Source organism: Hypanus sabinus, chromosome 4 (assembly GCF_030144855.1).
Source record: "Hypanus sabinus isolate sHypSab1 chromosome 4, sHypSab1.hap1, whole genome shotgun sequence".
Taxonomy (NCBI): Eukaryota; Metazoa; Chordata; class Chondrichthyes; order Myliobatiformes; family Dasyatidae; genus Hypanus; species Hypanus sabinus.
Window position 1 is genome coordinate 83,523,638 of NC_082709.1, and position 13,884 is coordinate 83,537,521.

At 45.2% G+C, this 13,884-nt stretch overlaps 1 protein-coding gene across 2 annotated transcripts in view; it reads left to right on the forward strand.

Moving 5' to 3' along the window:
- inha (inhibin subunit alpha) overlaps positions 1-13,495 on the forward strand; it is a 40,133-nt gene extending 26,638 nt beyond the window's left edge. For both annotated transcript variants that reach the window (XM_059967562.1, XM_059967561.1), the window contains one exon: positions 12,001-13,495. In XM_059967562.1, coding sequence (XP_059823545.1) covers positions 12,001-12,731 — 731 coding nt within the window. In that variant the 3' untranslated portion in view covers positions 12,732-13,495. The remainder of the gene's footprint in view (positions 1-12,000) is intronic.
- Positions 13,496-13,884: the final 389 nt, after the last annotated feature.

Sequence of the window (13,884 nt, forward strand, 5' to 3'; positions counted from 1 at the left end):
CAGAGCTTGAACAGCAGCCAATCAGAGTTCAGGATTCTTGTCTTGTCCGTACTTCATCAACCACCGTCACTGGGCTACAAACGTGCAGGAGCAGTGTGTGGTTAAGTACCTTGCTCAAGGACACCCACGCTGAGGCTCGAACTGACAACCTTCAGGTCACCAGCCCAAAGCCTTAACCACTTGGTCACGTGATTCATTAGCAAGGTCAAATAAAAATAAGGTTGGGCAGTAATACTGGCTCCATAGGGCTGTGTTTCGTTCTTTGTGTGAGATGTGGGAATTCTGGGCGAGCTCCAGCCTCCCGGATAACCACGTCTGCTCCAGGTTCACCAGGCTGCAGTGCCTCGGAGAAGGTGATAAGTAACTGGAGCTGCAGCTCAATGACCTTCGGCTCATACAGGAGACTGAGTAGGTGCTAGGTAGGAGCTACAGGGAGGCAGTCACCCCTAGGATGCAGGGGGCAGGTAAATGGGTAACTGCCAAGAGAGGGAAGAGAAAGAGGCAGCAGTACAGAGTATCCATGTGGCCATTCCCCCCAATAACAAGCACACTGTTTTGGATATTGTTTGGGGGGGTATGACCTACCGGGGTAACCGCAGCAATCGGGTCTCCGGCATTGAGTGTGGCACTGTGGCTCTGAAGGGAAGGGCCAGAGGAGGACTGCAGTAGTGATAGGAGATTCCATAGTTAGAAGGGTAGATAGGACCGTCTGTGGACGTGATAGAGAGACACTGATGGCATGTTGCCTCCCTAGTGCCAGGGTCAGGGACATCGCAGATCATGGCCGTGGCATTCTAAAAGGGTGGGTGAGCAGCCTGGTGTCTTGGTACACATGGGTACCAATGACATAGGAAGGAAAAGTATGCCCTAAAGAGAGAATTTAGAGAGTTAGGTAGGAAGCTGAAAAGCAGGGCCTCCAGGGTAGTAATTTCTGCTTTGCCACCTGTGCCATGGGCCAGTGAGAGTAAGAACAGGATAATTTGGCAGATGAATGCGTGAACTGGTGCAGGGCACAGGGGTTCAAGTTGCCTGGATCATTAAGATCTCTTCTGGGGAAGGTCTGATAGGACGAGCTACACCTGAACCCAAAGGGGGCCAGTATCCTTGCAGACAGGTTTGCTGGAGCTGCTCGGGAGGGATGGAAATCTGAGTGACAGGGCTGAGGATGGAGATGTTGGTTTACAAGCAGAGGCAGAGGAGTGTAGTGAGACTGTCAGGAAGGGCAGACAGACGATAAGGAAATTGGCAGTCAGTGGGATGGGTTGCAGTGTAAAAAGAGCACAAAGTTGAAAAGGGTGATGGATACAGGACTGAAGGTGTTATACTGTACTAGCATACAGAATAAGGTAGATGATCTTATACTGCAGTTAGAGACGGGCGGGTATGGCATTGTGAGTCGTGGCTGAAAGATGATTGTAGTTGGGAGCTTCATGTCCAAGGGTACACAATCCATCGAAAGGATGGCAGGTAGGCAGAGGGGGTGGGGTGGCTCTGCAGGCAAAAAATTAAATCAAATCTTTAGAAAGGGGTGATATGGGATCAGAAGATGTAGGCTCCTTGTGGGTAGAGTTAAGAAATTGCAAGGGTAAGAAGACCCTGATGGGATTTACTTACAGGCCTCTGAACAGTAGCCAGGACATGGTGTACAAATTACAGTGGGTGATAGAGAAAACATGACATTGTTACTTTAGTCATGAGGGATTCCAATAGGCAGATAAATTGGGAAAATCAAGTTTAAACTGGATTCCAAGAGAGAGGGAATTTGTGGAACGCCTCCAAGATGGCTTCTTGGAGCAGCTTGTGCTTGAGCCTTACAGTGGGACTTACCTCCACAGTGGTGAAGTGTTTTGAGAAGCTGGTGTTGAAGTGTCTGGGTGGTGACTTGGATCCGCTCCAATTCACCTACCAAAGCGAGAGGGGTACAGCAGATGCTATCTTGTTGGCTCTTCACACAAGCCTAGAATGTCTGTGCAGCAGAGGTGCACCCATCAGGAAGCCTTTTATCAATTACAGCTCAGCATTTAACACCATCATCCCCTCAAAACTAACCAGTAAACTCCAAGACCTGGGCCTCAGTACCCCTTGTACAACTGGATCCTGGATTTCCTCACTTGTAGACCCCAGTCAGTTCAGGTCAGATACACAGATACACCACAGGAATGTGTACTTAGCCCCCTGCTCTACTCGCTGTACACCTCTGAACGTGTGGCTCAGTCCATCTTCAACACCATATACAAGTTTGCTGATGACACTACTGTTGTGGGCTGTATCAAAGGAGGTGATGAATCAGCTTACAGGAGGCAGAATGAAAATTTGGCTGAGTGGTGTAATAACAACAACCTCTCACTTAATGTCAATGAGACCAAGGAACTGATTGTGGACTTCAGGAGAGGGAAACCAGAGATCCATGAGTCAGTATTCATCGGAGGATCGGGGTGGAGAGGGTCAGTAAGTTTAAATTCCTGGATGTCACTATCTCAGAAGATCTGTCCTGGACCCATCAGATAAATATCAGTGTGAAGAAAGCACGACAGCACCTCTACTTCCTCAGGAGTCTACAGAAGTTTGACATGTCATCAAAAACCTTGGCAAACTTCTATTGCTGTGTGGTGGAAAGTGCACTGGCTGGCTGCTTTATGGCCTGGTACGGGAACATGGAAAATCCTACAAAAGGTAGTGGATTCGGCCCAGTACATCACCGGTAAAACCCTCCAAACCATTGAGCACATCTACATGAAACGTTGTCATTATCAAAGATCCTCACCACCCAGGCCATGCTCTTTGCTTGATGCTGCCATCAGGTAAAAGATACAAGTGCCTCAGGACTGTGTAATCTGTGGAATTCTTTGCCACACGTGGCTGTGGAGGCCAAGTCACTGGGTGCAGTTAAGGTGGAGGTTGATAGGTTCTTGATTAGTCAGGGCGTGAACGATAATGGGAGAAGGCAGGAGAATAGGGTTAAGAGGGAATGGATCAGCCATGATGAAATGGCTGAGCAGACTCGATGGGCCTAATTCTATTCCTAGGTCTTATGGTCTTATTAAGAAGAAAGCACGGCAGCGCCTCTACCTCCTTCGGAGTTTGTGGAGATTTGGCATGACATCTAAAACTTTGACAAACTTCTATAGATGAGCGGTGGAGAGTACATTAATTGGCTGCATCACAGCCTGGTATGGAAACACCAATGCCCTTGTACGGAAAATCCTATAAAAGTAGTGGATACAGCCCAGGCCACCTCAGGTAAAGACCTTCCCACCAGTGAGAACATCTACACAAAACGCTGTCATCCAATATCAGGGACCTCCACTGTCCAAGTCGCGCTCTCTTGGTGCCGCTGCCGTCAAGGAAAGGACCCTCATCATCAGCTTCAGGAACAGTTGTTACTCATCACCCTTCAGCCTCTGGAACCAGAGGGGAAATTTCACGCGTTTCACTTGCCCCATCAATGAACTATTCCCACAACCTATGGCTTCACTTACATGTATACTTTATCTCACATTTTTGATACTTACTGGGTTTTTTTCTTTTGTATTTACACATTGGTTGTTTGTCCATTCTGTTGGGTTATAATCTTTCAGTGATTCTATTGTGTTTCTTGTAAATACTATGTAAATAAATGAATCTCAGGGTTGTATATGGTGGTGTGTAGTATTTTGATAATAAATTTATTTTGAACTTTGAACTTAGAAGCTGTTACTGATTTGTTGATCACAATGATTCAGAAACAGCTTCTTCCCATCAATCAACAATTCAGAATCAAGAGGTGGGGGCAGGATGTGCTCTGATCTTCAAAATAAGGGCACCAGTATTTATTGTGGTTAGTGTGGAGGGTTGTTGTAGGTTGCAACGGGACATTGACAGGATGCAGAGCTGGGCTGAGAAATGACAGATGAAGTTCAACCCAGAGAAGTATGAAGTGATTCACTTTGTTAGGTCAAACCTGCAGGAGGAGGGCAGAGTTAATGGCAGAATTCTTGTCAGTGTAGAGGAACAGAGGGTTTTTAGGGTCCACATCCATAGACACTTGAAAGTTGCCACACAACTTGATTGGTTGGTTAAGAAGGTGTATTGTGTGTTGGCCTTCATTAATTAGGGATTGAGATCAAGAACTGCAAGGTAATGCAGTTTTAAAACTTCGGTTAGACCCCACTTGAAGTATTGTTTTCATATTTGGTCACCTCATTATAGGAAGGATGTGGAAGCTTTAGAGAGGATGCAGAGGAGATTTATGAGGATGCTGCCTGGATTGGGCGGCACGATAAATAGGGCTTTTCTTTTTGGAGCAAAGGAGGATGAAAGGTGACTTGATAGAGGTGTACAAGATGTTAAGTATCAAAGTTCAAATAGACAGTCAGAGATTCCGAAGATGCTGGAAATCCAGAGCAACATACACAAAATGCGACCTTTGTCTTGACCCGAAATGACGACTGTCCGTTCGCCTCCATTGATGCTGCCTGGCCTTCTGAGTTCCTCCAGCATTTTGTGGGGGAATGCCAAAGATAGGTTTCTCATACAGAGTGGTGGGTGCAAGGAACCCACTTGCTGGGGATGGTAGTGGAGGTACTCAGTCAGGTCTCCCCTCCCCTCAGCTCTAGGGAGAATATTACGAGTTTATCCATCTTTTCCGTATAGCTTGTACCCTCTAATCCAGACTGTGTCCTGGTAAGCCTCTTCTGCATCCTCTCCACTGTTCCCACATCCTTCCTGTGACCAGACATTACTCCAAGTGCAATCTGACTTACAGTAAGTTTTACACAGCTGCAGTATGACTTACTTACTCAGCAGCCCAGCTGATGAAGGCAAATGTGCCAAACAGATGTATCTGCCTATTCCATTACCCCAGCAACGTGTTCCATACACTCATCCCTCTGTTCAAAAACCCTACCTCTAACGCACCCGCATGCTCCCCTCCAAACACCTTAAAAATATGCCCCTTCATATTAGCCGTTTCTGCCCAGGGAGAACACCTCTGCCTGTCCACTCCCCATCATCTCTCATCATCTTGTACACCTCACCAGAGACAAGCACTGGGTCTAGACTGACACCCAGTGGAGAACAGAGGGACTGAGGTACTGGATAATCTATGAAACAAGAGACGCAAGCGACTGCAGATGCTGGAATCTGGGCAACGAACAATCTGCTGGAGGAACTCTGCAGGTCAAGCAGCATCTGTGGCGGGAAAAAGAATTGTTTTGTTTCAAGCCCCTGCACCAGGAGTTGGATCAAAATTCAAATATCAACAATTCCTTCCCCCACCCCACCCACAGATGCTGCTCAACCTTCTGAGTTCCTGAGACTACTGTTTTTTATTGAGCTAAAAATTCCATTATCCTTTTTGAGTGTTTTAAAAGATGCAGAGGCACAATCCATCAACCAGGGAGCTCTCCTTAAAATTAACTTGAAATAAAGAGGAATTTAAGGTGGAGGGTTATATCAGATTCAGATTCAGTTTTTTGTTTCATTTAGAAACCACAAATGCAATGCAGTTAAAAAATGAGACAATGCTCCCCCAGAATGATATCACAAAAGCATATGACAAAACAGACTACACCAGAAAATCCACATAACGTTTGGCAATCCCCAATCCAGAGCCTGGAGAGGCTGCTGCGTATTAATATCGCACTACCATCTTAGCGCGTTCCCCGGAAAGGAGCTCCAAATCCACCAGACAAAACAAGACCAAAAACTAAAGCTACAAGACCTGCACAAAGCCACATAGTTACAACAGCGCAAACAATAGAATAATTGATAAAAAAAAAACACCATGGGCACAGTAAAAATTGTCCAAGATGTTAAAGGACTGTAAGTTCAAAAGAAACCACCACAGTTTCCATGTCCCCAGGGTCCCGACAGACTCACCACCCCACACCGGTGGCAGAAGGGAATACCCCCGCTATGGACTTCCACGGCGCCGCCCGACTCAGCCTCGCAGACGCAGCACACAATGAAAGCGACCTGACCGCAGCGGACTCCAAGTCCGTCAAAACTCCAAGCCGATGACCATCCCGAGCTTCACTGAGCACCATCCTCTGCCGAGCCAATGGCCATCAGCAACGCGACCCCGAGGACTGGGGGCCTGTTCTTCCCAGCAGAGTCCCGGACCTCACAGCAGCAGCAGCAATGAAGAAGGTCTTCCTGGAGATTTCCCAATGTTTCTCCTTGCTTCCACGTCTGTTTTCAATCGATTATGATTGCGCACGGCACCCAACTATCAGGGGCAGGGTTTAAGGGTCAGTGCAACATTGTGGGCCGAATGGCCTGTACTGTGCTGTATTGTTCTTTGTTCTTCAAAGGAGCAGAATTAGGACATTCAGGCTATCAAATCTACTCCAGCATTTGATCATAGCTGATTTATTATTCTTCTCCACCCCATTCTCCTGCCCTCTCCCCCTAAACTCAATGACTTACCTCCACAGCCATCTGTGACAATAAATTCCACAGATTCATCATCATCTGGCAAAACAAATTCCTCCTCATCTCTGTTCTAAAAGGACGTCCTTCTATTCTGAGGCTGTGCCCTCTGGTCCTAGACTTCACCACTATAGGAGACATCCTCTCCACATCCACTCTATCTGTGCCCTCTGGTCCTAGACTTCACCACCATAGGAGACATCCTCTCCACATCCACTCTATCTGTGCCCTCTGGTCCTAGACTTCACCACTATAGGAGACATCCTCTCCACATCCACTCTATCTGTGCCCTCTGGTCCTAGACTTCACCACCATAGGAGACATCCTCTCCACATCCACTCTATCTGTGCCCTCTGGTCCTAGACTTCACCACTATAGGCGACATCCTTTCCATGTGCACTCTATCTTGTCCTTTCAATATTCAATAGGGTTCAATGAGATTCCCCTGTCATTCTTCTAAATTCCAGCCAGTACAGTCCCAGAGCCATCAAACATTCCTCAAATGTTAACCCTTTCATGTCCAATCTAAAAAAGCTGACAAAAGCTTGAAAATTCACGCCGCCAGATTCAAGGACAGCTTCTATCTCACTGTTATTCTCTATCAGAGGATAAACGAAAGAGTCCTGATAGAAATTTTAAAATCTTGTATATAGAATAGCAGTTATCACAGCTCAGGGCATTTCAGAGTTCCCAATAATAAATGGGTCAAGGGCAAGAGAATGAGGGTGAAGGTTGACACAGGGAGACAAGGTAGTGAAGAAAGCATTTGGCACACTTGTCTTCAACATTGAGGACAGGGGTTACAGGAGTTGAGGCATCATGTTGCAATTATTAGTGAGACTACACCAGAATCCAAATCAGAGCTTATCGCTGATTTAGAAGACATGAAATGTATTGTTTTGAAACAACAGAACAGTGCAAAGACCTAAAATTAATATAAATCATACAAAAATGAATAGTGTAAAGAAAGGACTAACTCGACAGTTGTGCGTTCAGCAATCTGATGTTGGAGAGAAGCTGTTTGCAAATTATTGAGAATCTTCAAATTCCTTTACTGGTATTTGTTTATTATTGTCTCATGTGCCAGAATACGGTGAAAAGCTGGTCTTGCATACTGTTCATCAGATCAGATCAGTGCACAACACGTTGAGGTAAAACGATGACAATGCAGAATAAAGCGTTACAGCTACAGAGAACGTGCAGTGCAGGTAGACAATGTTGTGCACGGTCATAACGAGGTAGGTTGTGAAGACAAGAGGTTCTTTCAAGAGTCTGGTAACAGCCGGGTAACAACTTGTCCTTGAGCCTGAAAGTACGTGCTTTCCAATTTTTGTTTCTTTTGGCTGATGGGAGAGGGAAGAAGAGAGAATGTTCGTGTTGAGCAGTTTCCTGAATTATGTACACCGTGTATTCCTCTCCATAGGCGCTGCCTGAGCTGCTGAGTTCCTCTAGCATTTTGTGTGTGTGTGTGTTGAGGAACAGTGAAAAGCTTCTCTTGTACTCTGCTTATTCAGATCAAGTCATTACACAGTGCATTGAGCTAGAATAAGATAAAACAATACCAATGCAAAATAAAGTGCAACAGATTGAAACACTATGCAGTACAGGTAAGAGAATGAGAGTGCAAGATCATAACGAGGTAGATCTTGAGGCCAAGAGTCCATCTTATCATACAAGAGGACCTACCAAGTGCCATCTTGACCCAGTACACGTGACAATAGTAAACTAATTTGCCAACCAAGGTGCCAAATCAGATGAAGTCGATTGTCCATTTCTTTCCACAGATGCTGCCTGACCCAATGCGTTCCTACTGCTGTATCATACATTGCCTCCAGCCCGTGAAACGTATACTGAGATAAAAACACAAAATGTTGAAAACACTCAACACATCAGGCAGCATCTGTGGAGGGAGAAACAGTTAATGTTTTAGACATTGACAGTTCTCTGGGGACTCATGAAACCTGTATATATGAACCAGCAGTGTCTCAGATTCCCTTTTGAATTAGATCACATCAGGAGTATATTATCCAGTACCAGTCACCCCATTACTTGACAGATGAGGAAGCTTTGGAGAGGGTACAGAAGAGATTCACCAGGATGCTGCCTGGATTGGGGGCATGAGAGATTCCAGAAACCATAAGAACGTAAGACATAAGAGCAGAATTAGGCCATTTGGACCATTGGATTGGCTTCACCATCCGATCATGGCTGATTTATTTTTTCTCTCAACCCCATTTTCCTGCCTTCTCCCTGTAACATTCGACACCCTTGCTAATCAAGAACCTATCAAACTCTGCTTTAAATATGCCCAATGACTTGGCCTTCACCGCTGACTGGCAATAAATTTCACAAATTCACTATCCTCTGGATAAAGAAATTCCCCTCTCATTTCTGTTCTAAAACGATGCCCTTGTATTCTGAGGCTGTGCCCTCTGGTCCTTGATTCCCCCGCTATAGGAAATACTGTCTCCTTGTCCACTTTATCTAGGACATTCAAAGACGAACCAGTAGTTTGTAGAAAAGTACATGTCAGTGATAATAAAACTAATTCTGATTCTGAGAGGGTGCAGAAGAGGTTTAGCAGGATGCTGCCTGGATTGGAGAGCATAAGGAGAGGTTATTTAATGCATTAAACTGTATGAACAGTATTCAAGACAAACAACCTCACTGCACCTTGGTTAATGGGACAAAAATAAACCAATTCCAATTTTGCCTGAGAGGCAGAGCCGAATTGGAGACCTGAAAGAGGTTTAAGGTTATGAAACGAGTATGAGAGATAGAGTAGACAGCAAGATTCTTTCTCCTAGGGTCAAAATGTCCAATACCAGAGGGCCTGTATTTAGGGTGAGTAGTCCAAAGGTGATGTGCAGGCAACACACACAAAATTCTGGAACAGCTCAGCAGGCTGGGCAGCATCAATGGAGAAAAAGTACAGTTGCGTTGAGTCCTGCCGAAGGGTTTTGGCCTGAAACGTTGACTATCCTCTTTTCCACAGAGTTCCTCCAGCATTTTGTGTGTGTTGCTTGGTTTTCCAGCATCTGCAGATTTGCTCTTATCGGTGATGTGCAGGACAAGGATAGTGAGCCGTGGGTGGCTGGACTGCGTGGTTTATTATTAACACGTGTACCAAGATGCACTGAAAAGCTTGACTTCCCCTTCTGCTTCTACAGATCAAATCATTACTCAATGCATTGAGGTAGAGGAAGGTAAAACAGTAACAATGCAGAATGAAGTGTGAAAGCTCCTGAAAAACTGCAGAGCAGGTAAACAGTAAAGTGCAAGGTCATTTTGAGACCAGGAGTCCATTTTGTCATACAAGAGGTTCGTCCAAAAGTCTGATAACAGTGGGATAGAAGGTGTCCTTGAGCCTAATGGCATGTACTTTCAATCTTTTGTATCTTCTGCCTGATGGGAGAGGGAAGAGAGAATGTCTGGGGTGGGTGGGATCATTGATTACGTTATCAAGGCGGTGACTGATTTCCGTGAAGTGTTGAGTTGTGTCCACACCTCCCTGTAGTTGCTTCTGGTCTCATGCAAAGCAATTGCCATATCACACCACAATACACCCAAACAGAATGCTTTCTATGTTGGAAAGAAGTGTGATAGAGGCATTTAATATGCTCTTAGATAGACATATCTATTTCCTTTTGCATTCCGACAACATGGCCTCCTCTGCTGTAAAAAAAAGAGGCCACTCTGAAGTTATGTGATGGATACTCGCTGTCCTGATCCAGGGAATTGTTTTTGCCAAACTCCTTTTTCTAAACAAAGTAGCTGTCAGTTTCTAGAGATCAAAGAGTTGTTTTTGAATAAAATAAACTTCTAACCAATACTTTTTTTAGCATCTTGTTATAAATGGGATCCAGTCTCCAGTTCTTAAAGTAAATGGCAAGCAGTAATCAGTCTGAAGTTAAAAACACAGCAGTGTAGTCTGTAGAACACAGACTTGAGAGGCTGATTACTCAAGAGTTGAAATGTAAGACAATAGGGTTATTTAATTGTGTTTGTTTCAAATTAGACAATGATGGTAAGTTATTTAGTGCAAGGAAGCTTGCAGACCAGATTAATACTATCACTTAGCACATCAAATAGCTGATCTGTTATTTTTAGCTTATCAGAATTGTACCTGCATTTTGCAAATCTTTTGTGTTTTAGAAATCATTTGTAATTTGGAAATTTTTAATGTGTTTTAAGAATTTTGTCGGATTTAAACATGTATCACTAAAAAGAAATTAACTGTATTTAGACTACTTTGATATCTCTTCCTTGGTGGGGGTGGGAGGTGTCCACCATTCAAATAAGGTATTAGCAGCAAAACTTGTCATGGAAAAGAAACAGGGAGGTGAACTAATCTTTGAAGAGTAGGTAATTATTGTATAACCTCCCTTTAATGATGATACCTATAACCATCTATAGCGGATAGGGCACAAGATCTTTGCTTGAATTTAGAACTTCATGGTCAGCAAACACGATACCATCATAACTGGTGGGGCAAAACCTCATATCCTGTCTGGGTAGCCTCCAAACTGATGGCATGAACATCGATTTCTCTAACTTCCAATAATTTCCCCCCCCCCGCCTCTCTTTTTCCAATCCCCATCTCCTCACCTGCCTATCACCACTTTTCTCCTCCTCCTTCCCTTTCTCCCATGCTCCACTCTCTTCTCCTATCAGATTCCTTTTTCTGCAGCCCTTTTCCTTTTCAGCCTATCATCTCCCAGCTTCTTACTTCATCACTCCTCCCAACCTGGCCTCACCAATCACCTGCCAGATTGTACTCATTCCCTCCCCCTCAATCTTCTTCTGGTTTCTTCATCCTTCCTTTCCAGTCCTGAGGGAAGGTCTGACTGTTTGTTCCCCTCCACAGATGCTATCTAACCTGCTAAGTTCCTCCAGCATTTTGTGTGTTAACACCTTTGTGTCTAGATAGGCACATAAACATGTAAAGAATGGCGGGATTGTGTAGGCAGGAGGGATTAGTTTAGTTAGTTAAGTACTAGTTTAGTTAGTTTTGCACATCGTGAGCTGAGTGGCCTGTTGCTGTGCTGCACTGTTCGTAGGGCCATAGAGCACTACAGCAGGAAGTCATGCCCTTCAGCCCATCTAGTCCACGTGGAACTATTATTCTGCCTATTCCTATCAACTCACACCTGGACCATATCCCTCCATACCTCACCCACCAATGTACTTATCCAAACTCTTGAATGTTGCAATTGAACCCGCATCCCCCACTTCCACTGACATTCTCATCCCCCTGAGTGAAGAGGTTCCCCTTCAATATTTCACCTTTCACCCTTAACCTATGACCACTAGTTCTAGTCTTACGCAACCTCAGTGGAAAAAACCTGATTGTATTTACCCTATTCATACCCCTCATAATTTTGTATACCTCTATCAAATCTCCCCTCATTCTCTACACTCTGGGGAATAACGTCCTTATTTATTTTGGCCAGGATTAAATAGGTGGGTTGCCAGGTGGCAGGGTTTGGTGGGTCTGGAGGGCTTGTTCTGTCCTCTAAATAAATAAAAATTATACAAATTCTACATGACATTGTAATGCCTGCTTAGTGTTCTATATCCCACTTACAGGTGTCCCATGTGATATGAAGTTGGAAGGGTTTGCCAGTGGCCACAGCTACATCTTCCAGCTGTCCATGCACCCTCACCGGCACTTGGTGACCTCTGCTGAGCTCTGGTTCTACACCAGGATCAGCCTGTTCGCCCCAGTGGCCAGAGAACAACGTCTGGCCGAACTCTACTTCCTCGTCGAGGGCAGCTTTGTCAGAGTGCCCGGCATGGTGGAGGTGAAAGGAAGCTGGGTGGTTTTCCACATCTCAGAGTCGTTCCTCCCCTACGTCATGCACAACGTGCTCGTCCTGCAGATCAGGTGTCCCACCTGCCAGTGCGTTGCGGATCAGAGCAAGCTGCCCTTCATCCTCTCCACCATCAAGTCCGCGAGACCTGGAAGGTCGAGGCGCTCGTCTGTCCCTTGGTCACTGGCCTACGTCAACCTGGTTCAAAGATCGCTGAGGCCAGAGCTAATCCGGGATGACTGCCAGCGCTCCGCCATCAACATCACTTTCGAGGAGCTGGGGTGGGGCAACTGGATTGTTCACCCAAGGAGCTTCATTTTCTACTATTGCAATGGGACCTGTACCAACTCAAACAGACTGGCTTCCAGCCCCGGTCTCAGTCTGTGCTGCACCTCTGTCCCTGGCACACTGAAACCCCTGAGGGTGAGGACGACATCTGACAACGGCTTCACCTTCAAGTACGAGACAATCCCCAACATCATCACCAGGGAGTGCGGCTGCATCTGAAGCTGGTTCAGCCTTGCCCTGACGTGATCTCACACATACACTACAGGGAGAAGTATATACACTACTATACGGAGCAAAAGTCACATCAGTGTTAATCCCGTCCGACATGCTTTCCTTAACTAATCAGGTTCAGGAAAACATTACCCTACGACCATCAGGCTCCTGAACCAGCCTGGATAACTTCACTCACCACAACTGATTCCACAACCTACAGACTCACCTTTAAGAACCCTTTATAACGCATGCTTTCAATATTATTTTGTATAGATTCGGCATGTCACCTAAAACTTTAACAAACTTCTGTAGATTGGCCATCAATAGATCGACTGGGCTGTACCCTGACTGGTTGCTTCATGGCCTGCAATGGAAATACCAATGCTCAGGACAGGAAAAGTCTACTAAAACTAATGGATACCGCCCAGTCCATCAAAGGTAAAGTCCTCCCCACCACTGAGCACATTTACGAGGAGCACTTTCACAAGAAAGCATCCAGCATCAAGGACCCCACCATCCAAGTCATGCTGTCTTCTACAGGAGCCTTAGGTCCCACCCCACCAGCTTCAGGGTCAGTTATTACCCTACAGCCATCAGGCTCCTGAACCAGTGTGGATAACTTCACTCACCACAACAAATCAATTCTACAACCTGCAGGCTCACTTTCAAGGACTCCACAACTCAAGTATTATTTTACTTGCACAATTTTGGTTGCTTGACATTCTGTGTTTATGTATAGTTCTTCATAAATTCCATTGTATTTCTCTTTTAATGCCAGCATGAAAATGAGTCACATATTATCCTTTCCTGAGCATATGTACTTTGATAATAAAGTTTACTTTGAGAGAGAAAAGACTCTGACTAACATTTGAGAACCATCCAAGCAGATAACAAAGATTCTGTTCCCTCTCCGGTGGGAACTGAGACTAGATGTGGATGACCAGTGAAGGGGAGCGAGTAGCTGACCTTGAGAATTGAGAGACTGGACATAGTTGACCAATCAGGGGGATGGGAGGGGTCATGGGATCAAATTTCTGGCCGGGGTTGGGAATTCTAGGAGTATCTGGGAGCTCCAAGAATGTATCTGGCTTCACTGCTTTGTTTAGAAGTTCTGAACTTTTTGAACCTATCAGATAAATTACTGACAAACCCAGAGAGG